General features: G+C 57.1%; 1 protein-coding gene across 1 annotated transcript; it reads right to left on the reverse strand.

The window, feature by feature from the left end:
• Nucleotides 1-1,240: 1,240 nt before the first annotated feature.
• JPH4 (junctophilin 4) lies at nucleotides 1,241-9,018 on the reverse strand (the record flags this gene model as incomplete). The annotated part of the gene is made up of 6 exons (XM_080706744.1): nucleotides 8,979-9,018; nucleotides 7,930-8,479; nucleotides 6,544-7,315; nucleotides 3,061-3,179; nucleotides 2,205-2,737; nucleotides 1,241-1,324 (listed from the first exon to the last, which is right to left on the reverse strand). The coding sequence occupies exons 2-6, from the start codon at nucleotides 8,306-8,308 to the stop codon at nucleotides 1,241-1,243; spliced, it is 1,887 nt and encodes a 628-aa protein (XP_080562870.1). The 5' UTR covers nucleotides 8,309-8,479; nucleotides 8,979-9,018.
• Nucleotides 9,019-11,494: the final 2,476 nt, after the last annotated feature.

An 11,494-nucleotide genomic window follows, 5' to 3' on the forward strand; every position in this document is an offset into this window, starting at 1 on the left:
GCAAGGGAAGGAGGAAAGATCCTTCTGTAGGAGGGAACTGTAGGAGGGCCTACAGTTCCCTCTTCCTAGGGCTTCCTGTCCCCAGGGGGAGGCTAGTACCAGGGATCAGCCACAACCTCCAACAGGGCTCTCCGCCCACCTCTGCCCGGCCTGGGAAGAGCGGGGAGGTGGGCTTCCTGTCGTTTTCCCATTTCAGGAGATTCTGATGTGGTGGGGGGAGGGACGTAACCCATTCGGAAACTGCTAGACTCGTCACAACTTCTGCTGCCCTGTGAGCTCGGTCCTTGGTTCCATCCCCCAGAAGTGCCCCCCCCCCACTGCCAGAGGTGGGCAGTGGTGTCCTCACTCAAACGCCTCCAGCACTCTGCAGTACAAGTGTCTTCTTCAGGCCCCTTAGGAATTTAATCGAAGGCCACAAGTGAGTCCAGACCAACCAAAAAAAAAAAAAAAAAAAAACTTGTAGGGGGACACAGGAGGGCAGAGGGAACAGTGGCACAGTCTGAGAGGGGTGGGCTTGGCTGTGCTGTCTAGTTTCTGTTCCTTTACACATGGCTCTTGGTGTGGCATGCCATCGTAGGGGTTGGAAGAGAGGCTGGCTGTTAAGGAAAGAAAAAGGGAGATTCTGGGGAGTGGTTCTGTTCTCCTCCTTCTGGGAAGGATCAAGTTAGGTGAGAACTCAACCAGGATCTGGGAGGTGAGATGTTATCCTCCATGGCAGGAGGTGGAGTCACCTCCTCCAGCCTTTCCACCTTGGGCCCCGAGGCCCAGCGGCTCAGCCAGCGTCTTGTCCAGCATTCAGTCACCCTTTCTCCAGGTCTTCCTCCTCTCCACTCAGCTTCTAGGAGACTCCTCAGGACACCGAACCCCCACCCTTGGTGAAGTTTAGGTCTAAAGAAAAGGTGGCGGTGTGGGGCAATGGTCTGACTTGGATTTGTGTGTCTCAGAGAAGACACTCTGAGAGAGAAAAGCCCTTCATATGTAAACAATCTAGAGATAAAGAAGGGGTTGAGGCCAGGAAGGGAAGGGAGTGAGGAAGACAAGAGACAGATCCAGAGTAAATGAGATAAGCTGGAAGGAAAAAGAGGGAAGAAAAAGGCAAGAGACAAAAATAAAGGGGGACAAAAGAGAAAGAAAGGGAGAAGATAGGAGAAAAAACAACTAGGAGGAGAGAAAGAAAAAGGGCAGGTCCAATGGGAGAAGAGGCAGGCAACCCAAGCCAGGACTAGGCCGGGAGGGAGCCTCAGGTGAGGAGCTGGGAGAACAGGAACGCCAGGCTGAGGTCCAGGAGGGCCACGGCTCCCACTACCAGGGGGTTGGCAGCACCCTAGGGAGACAGAGGGGAAGCAGGCTCAGTCCCCACAAAGCAAGTCCAGTGCTGATCCCCTGGCGAAGCCGTAGGGTCCCAGACACCTCCCAGCAAAGGCCGGAGCAGGGGGCCCTCCAACCTTTGTATTGTATTGCAAAACACCCCTCCTCTCCCAGGCAAGGCTCCGCCTTTGCTCTGGCTCTCTCTGTACAGGGACAGCCCTTCCTCCCGCCTCCTTCTACTTCCTCCCACAAGTATATCATGTGGCCCAGGCAGAAGGTGCCCGGCCTTAGTAGCAGACATTGGCAGCAGCAGCCTGTACTGCAGTAAGGCAGAGGGATGAAGGGGTGAGGATGTGGTTGCTAGGAAACAGGAGAAGGCCCGAAATCCAATCAGAGCAGATGGTTCTGGGGGAAACTCCGCCTCTCCCGGGTTTCTGCCTTTTTTCCTATTTCTCTTCTTCCCCAGGAGAGGGAGGGAGTGCCAGGGTAGGGAGGGAACAATTTTTTCCTTTTTTATTTCTGGGCACCAAAGAGAGAAAGTGCGGAGGTGGGGCTGAGGGTGGAGTAGGAAACTAGGAGCTGGAAATGATATGGAAGGAGAACAGGAAAAAATGTTCTGATTCTTCCATTAATGATTAGCTTGTAACCCTGGGCAAGTTACTTTAGTGCTCCAGGGCTCAGTTTCCCCATCTGTCAGATGAAGGAGTTGGTCTCTAACTTTGAAAGTTGTCTTTTTTTTTTTTTTTTTTTTAAGATGGGACATGGTCCAAAACTGACCAGGCAGAGAAGAAGCTGGGTAGAAATCAGATGTCCTTAGGGGTCAGAGGTCTGAGAAGGGTGGGGGGGCAAGGCTTTGAAAAGAAGTGGGTATGAAGCAGGGATAGAGGATGTCTCACCGGCTGGGCAGGCCTCTCGGTTGCAGCAGGATCCTCAAAGTCTTCTGTCAGGCACCCAGCATCAGGACCCCTTGAGGAAGGGCCCCTCAGGACCGGTGTGGTGACAGGTTCCAGATCCGAGCCTCCTGGGGCCCTCAGCTGGGGTAAGGGCTCTTCATCTTCCCCCTCTTCCTCTCGAAGACTTCCTGAACTGTCGCTGCAGCCTCCGAGGAGTGGGGAACCATCTCTGGGCCCTGGGCCCTGCATCCCAGCCTCATCCTCAGCCTCATAGCCAGCCAGTTCCTCTGCCTGCTCACCTGGGCCCCCCCACTCCTCGGGCCAAGCTTTGGGGCTGGAGAAGGGACCCCAGTCCCTTCCAGGAGGCAGTGGGCTCCGGCAGGCAGGGGGTCGCCAGGGTTGGCGGGAGGAGACGGGGCTGCTGGGCAGTTCGGGGGAGCCTTCTGAGGGAGTCAGTCCATTCTCATACACCCCAGGGCTGTCCTCATCCAAGGGCTCTGTGTCAGAACCTTCCGAGTCCTGCCTGGGTCTGCGGCCTGAGCACAAATTGCTAAGAATCAGTGAGGCCAAATTGGCTGGAGAGGGTGCAGCCCCTGACTGACACAAGATTTTAGTATCCCCAAGCTCATAACTTCTTCACCACCAGATCTCAAGTCTCCTATTACCCTACCTCATAAACTCTCAGTCCCACTCTCCAGACAACTGGGCCTGGATCCTCTCCTCCATCCCCTCGAACTCTGGTACTTTGGGATGAGAACATCCCAGGTCCCCGTGGGGCTTCCCATCCCCTTTCCCTAGCCCCAGGCCTCTCTAGCTCCCCAAAGGGCTCATGCCATCCCCCAGGAAGTCCACACCTCACCTGGGGCTTCTAGCATGGGTTGCAGGTCCTGGGCTATCAGTTTGGCCATCCGAGCTGACTCCACAGCCTTCTCGGCGACGCTGCTGGCTGCCACTGCCTTTAGGAGGGCGTCTGCTGCCCTATTGGGTCCCAGGAATGGCGACTTAGCTGACCTTCCTCCTCTTCAAATCAGCCGCTGCTTGGCTGCTCCAGCCACCTCCATGTCCCCACCACGTCATCCTCCCGTCTGAGCTCACCTCTGGGGTCCTCCCCTTCCTGGACAGCTCTCCCCTTTGGTTTCTTTCTTCCCCCCCCACCTCCGGATGGACCTGGGTGTTTGCTGTCATCACACTCTGCTCCTCTCACACCCTTCTACCCTTGCATCCCATAGTAACACTCCCTCCTTCCAGCTGCAGGGGCCAGGCCCTCCGCAAACTGTAATCCACTGCGGTCCCTGCCTCAGTGAGAATGGAGGCTCCCTTCGCTAAGAGCATCCTCTGCAGTCCCACTGGCTGCCGCCAAGCTGTGCCTAGGTACCTTCTGTTGTTATCACCTCCTTCCATAGCGCCTAGTTTGTGGCATCTCGTACCAGCCACACCCTCCTTTGCCTCTCTTCCCCTTTCCACAGCCAGACCTCCTGACTATGGAATCTACCTCTTCCAATGCAGATTTCCTGGCATAAGAATTCCTCATCTTTGTCTTTGGCCTCTCCTGGTATCACACTGTCCCCTCCCTCTGTCGCTGCCCCTGAGCTCTGGATCAGGGTAAGGGCGGGTCTCCCCTTTCTGCTCTAACCACATCTCCTCTCCTTGCCTGCACACAGGCTCCCTTCTGCTGCAGCTACGCCTTCTGGGTGTGGTTAGTGTCCCTTCCACGCTTCATCCCATCCTGTCCTGCTCCTTAGATACTGGTTACCTTGTAGCATTATTGATCCTTGTCCCACTGCTGCTTCTCAGTTCTCCCTCTGACATCAGATGCATGCGTCCTTAATTTTCCCTTCCCTTTCACTCTCTGCTAGTAATCATGTCTTGTAATCATTAAATTAACTTTGTAATCCTGACCGAAGGTGAGGCACAAAGGGGCAGAGAGAGGCCATCAGATGGACTTGCCATGGCTTGAGTGAATTAAAACTCATGACTCCTTCTAGCCACAGGCCTGTTTGACTTATTTTTCTTTGTACTGGGGAGTGAGCCTAGGGGCATTCTTCCTCCGAGCTACACCCTCATCCCGTTTTAGTTTTTATTTCAAAACATTCTTGCTAAGTTGCCGAGGGTCTCACTAAATTGCTGAGGCTGGCTTCCAACCTGTGATCCTCCTGTCTCGGCCTCCCAAGTACTGGAACTGCAGGTGTGTGCCACCACGCCCGGCTACGTGCCTGTTTCATCTGGCTAAAACAGGCATCTAGATATCGGGGATGGTAATGTCCACTATCGTCTTAGGTCCACCTCTTAATTTATATGCTTTCCGATATTTGGTCAGCCTCCTTACTTCAAACTTGGTGGACCAAGGAGCTTTCCAGCCTCCTTGGGGACTTCAGCTAGCCTTGTTCTTTTGTGTTACAGCTTTCAGAATGTATATGATTAAACATGTCCTGAAACCGAGCTCACCTCAGGGTTTGGGGCAGGGAATGAGGATTCTTGGGTTGCGCTGAGTTCTGCTGATAGCTGTGATACTGAGGAGGGCCTGTGTTTTTGTATGTGGGAAGGGTAGGGATGATCAAGTCTAGGCAGTTGTTGATGATCAAGTTAGTCTGTGTTCAGGCATCAGGCTACCTGGCAGAGGCACCTGCTGCTGAGGCTCTGCTGTTTCCATAGCAGCCAGCAACCAATCAGGGTTGCTAGGCCTGTTGCTGGGGAGACCAACCAGCCTCCTCCCACTGCCTGATCCTCTAGTTACTGAGATCAGTTTTTTTCCTGCACATGCCTCCACCCTATCTAGCCCAAAATGTTCCCTGGTGCTCTGCCCTCCCCCTTCCCTGGCTTAAGGCCCTGGATTCTAACATCCAGACACGCAGATACATCTGCAGATGCACATTCTCTGGCTCAGGCATCTGCTTTGGATCTGACATGTACACATACACGCACACACACACACACACACACACACACACACACACGCACATCACCCATTATACATATTCATTGAAGCATATTTGTACATATCCTGATTTCTGATCCTCTGAAACAGTTTCAAATGTAAACAAAATCCCTCAGTTATATCCCCAGCCCTTTTAAAGAAAAGCCAGTATGTAAAAACTCAAATGTAGTTGGGCATGGTGGCACACACTTGTAATCCCAGCATTTGGGAGGCTAAGACGGAAGGATCACAGTTCCAGGACAGCCTCAGTTACTACTTAGTGAGGCCCTTTGCAACTCAGCGAGACCCTGTTTCAAAATAAAGAATAAAAAATAGGGCTGGGGTGTAGCTCAGAGGTAGAATGTCCCTGGGTTCCATCCCCAGTGCTGCAAAAAATAAAATAAAATAAAAATTCAAATGTGTGCGTTCTATAAATCAGGAGCCTGTGAATCTCATTAAGAATGGATTTTTGGCTTTCTTTAGATCTGTGCTGTTAGTAGTCACAAGTGATGGCTATTAAGCACTTGAAATATGGCTAGTCTGAATAAAAATGTGCCATAAATGTGAAATACACATTAGATTTCAAATACTTAGTTAAAAAAGAATGTAAATCATCTCTAACTTTATACTGATTGTGAGTTGAAATGATATTTTGGATATATTGACTTAAATGCAACTATATTACAAAATTATTTTTATCTTTTTCTTTTTTAATGTGTCTATGAAGAGATTTTAAGTGACACATTTGGTTTGAATTGTGTTCTTATTGGACAGTGCTGTTCTACATAACAAGTTTCTTGATACATAGAAATGTAATTTGATTTATGAAAAGAAAATTTCATTTATAAACAAGCCTCCTCCCTTCACACCTCTACGAGTTGCGTAAGAAAAGGCAAAGCTGGGAGAAACTAGCTTTTCAGGTGGGGAAATTATCTATACGCCTAGCCCGCCCCAAAGCCCAGAGCTGAACAGTGTCAGGCTGGGAGGGGGAGGAAGGACCACTCCCTGTTCTGCTCTGAGCGGAGGTTCTGCGTGAGGCCAGAAGGCTGCAAGAAGAAGACTAGGGGCATGTCTGAGTCCCAAGAGGCTTCTGGGCCTGCACAGAGCAGTGCCGGTTGCTACTCCCACACACAACAATGGATTCCGTAGACACGCATCTCCACACAAAAGACACGGAGACTCTTACAGTCTTACACCACCTCCCTCAAACACCCAGCCACCCACGGTTACACCCGCACCCACCTGTAGCCTCAGATATAAACACTCCAAATGCCAGGGCCGCGGCTGCCTCGCCTTATTAGGCCTGCTCTTCCCACCAGGTCTGCCTGGGGTCTGGGTGCTCCCTTGGGCCCCCTCCCCGCTCCCTGCTGTGCCCAGAGGGCCCCTCTCTCGTCTTAGGCCGGCTGTGTCTCTGCACCACACACCCACCTGGCGGCTGCGATCTCCTGGCGTTGGCGGGCAGCACTCACGGCTCGACGGGCGCCCTCGACGGCCCTGTCCACCTTCTCCTTGACTTTGCCCCGCCGCAGGGCCAGGGGCAGGAGGCTGCGAACGCGCCCCCCGTGCACCAGCCGGTTGCGCTTGTACTTGCCCTCCTCGCGGGAGCCGTCGGGGCGGGTGGTGCGCCCGTAGCCGTGCCGCCGGTTGCCCAGCCACTCGCCCTCGTAGCGGAGCCCGTTGGAGCGCTGGCTCACGCCGAAGCCGCTCCGCCGGTCGGCGCGCCACTCGCCGGCGTACACCTCGGTGGCAGAGCCCTCGATGAGGGCGGGCGGTGCTGGAACTGGGGGCCCGCTGGCCTCGGAGCCCGGGGGCCCTGTGCTGCCCACCTCGCTGCTCACCTCGCTGCGCAGGGACCCCCGCTTGCTGCCCAGGGAGCTGCGGCGCCCACCAGCCCGGAGCCCGCTGAGCAGCAGAGAGCGGCGGAAGAATCCACCTGCCGCCGGGGTGCGCTTCCGCGCGGACGCGCCGTCGGCGTCCCCGGGCCCGGCCAACACGAAGCCGCCCCTGGAGCCCGAGGCGGGGCTGCCGCCCTCCTCGCCGGGCAGGGGCAGGGGCGGCGGCGGCGTCGGGGGGTCGCTGTGGCCGGAGTCCAGGGAGGTGCGGCGGGGCGAGCGCAGCAGCGCCGCCTGGTGGTAGGGCACACTCTGCCGCACCCCGTAGCCGTGGCGCTTGCCGGCCTGCCACTGGCCCTGGTAGGTGCCTGCAGGGGAGCAGGGGTGAGAGCAGTCAGAGCCCGCGCCCCACCCCTGCAGCCCGGGCCCCAAGGCCCCAGGCGGCCCGAGGGTCGGGTGGGAGAGGCGGAGGGGGACCAGGGAGGCCCGGGAAGGGCACTAGGAGTGTGGAAGGGCAGTGAAGCCAGGCAGGTGGCAGGAGATGCGTGGATTGGTGGGTAGACAGGGGGCAAGGGGAGGGACAGGCAAGCTGGGGGGGGTGGTGAGGAACCGGCGACCCCGACCCCTCGCGTGTGCGGGACAAGCTGGGAGGGGCATGAACTGGGCCCGTGACCAGCTGCGGGAGTGGCTGGGCACACTGGGGTGGCCAGCGGGCCGGAGGCTCAAATGGGGAAGCATGACCGTGGTTGTGGCTGGTGGCGCAGAGGCAGTAAAGACCGGGTTAGGGTCACAGGACCGGGGATGGTATGAGCGACAGACGGGAGCTCCGGGAACAGAAGGAGAGGCGCAGGGGGCGCATATGGCCGGGGAGGCGCGAGGGAGTCCAGGGCGCGGAGGGCATATGGCTGCGAGGGCACCCGCGGGGCAGGCCGGCGGGGGGCGCGCGCGGATGGGCAGACAGACAGTGGGCCGGGCCGCGCACCTCCGTCGGAGTAGGTCTCCGTGCCGTAGCCGTCCTGGAAGCCGTCCTTCCAGAGCCCGGCGTAGCGCAGGCCCGACGCGCTCTCCCACACGCCGCTGCGCCCCTTCAGCCCGCCCAGCCACTCGCCGCGGTACGTCCAGCGGCTCTTGCGCTCCACGCCCAGCCCTTCGCGCTTGCCCTGCTGCCAGTGGCCCTGGTAGCTGTGTCCGCCGGGCCCCGTGAAGACGCCCAGCGACTCGAAGCCGTGCGCCCAGCAGCCGCTGTACTCGCCCTGGGCGCCGGGCCCCGTGCACACGCCGTAGCCATGTGCCCGCCCCGCCTCCCAGCCCCCCACGTAGCAGCCCCCGTCGTCAAAGTCGAACTTGCCCCCGGGGGACATGCATGTAGTTGGCGCGGCCTCAGCCCCCCGGCGGCTCAGCGCATCCTGGGGCTGGGAAGCCGGCTGGGGGCTGGGGGGCCGGGCGAGGCCTGGGGGCGGGGGCAGTTAGACCGGGGCTGGGCGGAGGGGCCCCAGCGCGGGCAGGCAGGGCCGGACCCTCATCCTGAGTGGCTGCGGAGAAAAAGGGGGCAAATGGAGAGCGAGGCCCCTCCTCTTTGCCCTGGGTACCTGACCCGGTGGCTCTGGGGCCGCAGCACCGCCCCCAGCCTCCCTTCCCCCCGTCAGCAGCGTCTTCCAGCAGGTCCCAGGGTGTGGGGGCTCGGGGGCTCCGCCACCCCTCCCGACTTGTAGAGGGAGCCTCCCAGGACTTGGGGCCCAACCCTAAGCGGGAGTCCCACCTCTCCCTCCTGTCAAGTGGATGGCAGGGTTTTTTGGGGGGTCCTGAGAGGTGGCTGGGCAGAGTCGTAGGCCACTCGCCTTCCGAGCTGCTATTAGGACACCCCTACCCGGGTTCTTTGACATCCCCAGCAAACCCGAGGGAGGAGGGTAAACACGTAACAGGGAGACGGGACCCAGGTGGGCAGACGGTTTGTAGGGAAAGGACCGGGATGGGGGAAAGGCGAGGGTGGGGATGGGCAGACGGGCGGAAGGGAGGGGGCAGAGTACTCACCATGTGGGCTGGGGCTCGGGCTGCCTCCCGGGCGCAGCATCCATGGCAGGATACCTCCACTCCCACCTCACCCGGACAAGCCAAGCCCCCTCCTCTTCCGGAGAGACTGCTCCAACCCAGAGACGGACGGCGGGGGAGCTGTGGGAGAGTCCCCTCTCTCCCCAGCTGGAGGAGCAGGCTAGTGGGGTGGGGGTGAGGTAGTGGCAAGGCTGGGTGGGGGGAGATGAGAAGAGTGTAGGGGGGAAAAAAAAATCTGCCTTGGATGGAGATAGGAGCGAGGAGCTGGGAGCTGGAGCAGAAGGGGGAGGGGGCTATCAAAAGGGGGTGTTTTTATTATTTTTTTCTTCTTATGGTTGGGAGAGGAAAAAAATCAAAATTCCGATTCCATCCCAGCACAAATCAATGTTTGCCCCATCCCAGCATCACGGGGGAGGCTGGGCCAGGCAGATTTAAAGGGGCAGAGAGAAGAGAGAGGAGAGGGTGGGGAGAGGAGGGGACAGATGAGGAAGAGCCAGTGGCCACGACGGGGGCTGTGGGGGAAACCCTAGCAGAAAAGGGTGGGTCCCCGCTAACCCTGCGGCGAGGGAGGAGGCAGGTGGAGAGAACTGAGCGGCTGAGACCCCCAGGGTGGGAAAAAACCCTGGTGCAGGCGGGAGTGGGGTGAGGCGCGGGGAGGGGAGCTAGGGGAGGAGACTGAGCTGAAGACGGGAGGCAGGGGGAGGCCGAGCCAGGCGGGGGAGAGGGCGAGAGGGATACAAAGAAAGAGGTGCAGGGGTGAGAGCTAAGGCGGGGGAGACACAGCCGGTGAGGGAGGAGGGGAGGGACGCCCATTCCACGCCGGCGAGGGACGGTCAGGAGGGGAGGAGAAAAGAAGGAGAAAGATGGAGACAGAGCGGAGTAGGGGTGCAGGGAGGGAGAAAGCGCTGCAGAGGGAAGGGCAGGCTTGGGCAGAGGAAGCCGGGGAGGAAGAGCCCAAATTGAGGCGGAGGGCCGGAAGTGGTGTTTGTGGGGGTCCCGGGGAGAGGGGTGAACCTGTCAGCTGCTTGGACTGTAGCCAAGAAGCAGTTGGGCACGCTGAGCCACCGGCCTCCCGAGGAAAGCTCGGGAGGGGGACCAGGGGGCTCGCCCTCTCCCTTTCTGAGGAAGCTGGAAATGGGGCTCCACCTGGAAAGCCTCCTGGCTTCTCTAATGCTTTTCCAGGACCCTCCTCCACCCCCTGCAACGCCTGGGGGTTGTCCCTCTGAAGGGAGAGGGTGCACTGTTTTGGAAGGGAGGATGGTATCAGGCTTGGAGAGGCCCTGTAGAACCTGGTACTTTGGAGTCTTAAAGACCTAGAACCAAAGACATATATATTTGTTGGGGGGGGGGCTTACTGAATGGCAGGACCCCCTCCAGCCCACCTTCTCTCTGTCCATGTCCAGTCACCAAAGGGGAGGCACATCTGGACCTTGCTCGTTATAGATGCAAGCAGGCACACCCTATTTCTTCCCTCCCTCCCCAGGTTGCTCAGATTATACATCCAGCTTCCTCCTCGCCCCTGAGCCTGTGGGAAGGAGGACACCGTGTCCACTTACCCACAACATGGGAAATATCAGATGCACTCCATGGTGTTCATCTTTATACAAGGCTTGGTCTACTCTGTGTACTCCCAGCCTCTGTCCCGATTTTATACAGAACTAAGGCCCGAAGGAGAAGTCACTCACCAGAGGCCACACGGCAGAGGCGGCAGTGGGACTGAAGACTAGACTTCCGGCTTTTTAATTTTTTTTGGCGGTGCTAGAGATTGAACCCAGGGACTCACATACAAGGAAAGCATTCTACCACTGAGCCACACCCCCAGCCCTGACTTAAGACCTTTAAAAATAATTTTTTTAAAAAAGCAGGGCCTTGCCGGGCGTGGTGGCGCACGCTTGTAATCCCCGCGCTTGGGAGGCAGAGACAGGAGGATCGCGCAGGTTCGAAGCTAGCCCCACGCGCTGGCTTAGGAGACCCTGTTTCCAAATAAAAATGCAAAAATAGGTCTGGGAGTGTAGCCCGGAGGTAGAAGGGCTTCCAGGAACCCCAGTACCACCAAAAAAAAAAAAAAAAAAAAAAAAAAAAGCAGGGCCTTGGGTGTGCTAAACATACATTCTAGCTGGGTATGGTACATGTGCCTATAATCTCAATACTTGGGAGGCTGAGACAGGAGGACTTGGGTTCAAGGCCAGCCTCAGCAATTTAGTGAGACCCTCAGTAACTTAGCAAGAATCTGTTTTCAAGTTTTTTTTTTTTTTTAAAAAAAAGTAGGTCTGGGAGTGTAGTTTGGAGGTAGAACACCCCTGGGTTCAATCCCCCATACCCTTCCCAAACAAAACCAAAAACAAACATATATTCTACCACCAAGCTATACCCCCAGCTGACTTTGGACCTATTGATCCTTGTAATTCCCTTCAGGATTCTTATGTGTTTGGGAACCTCCCTTAGACTTCAGGGTTCTGCTTTGATTATTTTGGTAAAGCAAAGAGCGTGAGATTTGG

This window comes from Muscardinus avellanarius, assembly GCF_963383645.1.
Source record: "Muscardinus avellanarius genome assembly, chromosome: 12".
Lineage (NCBI taxonomy): Eukaryota > Metazoa > Chordata > Mammalia > Rodentia > Gliridae > Muscardinus > Muscardinus avellanarius.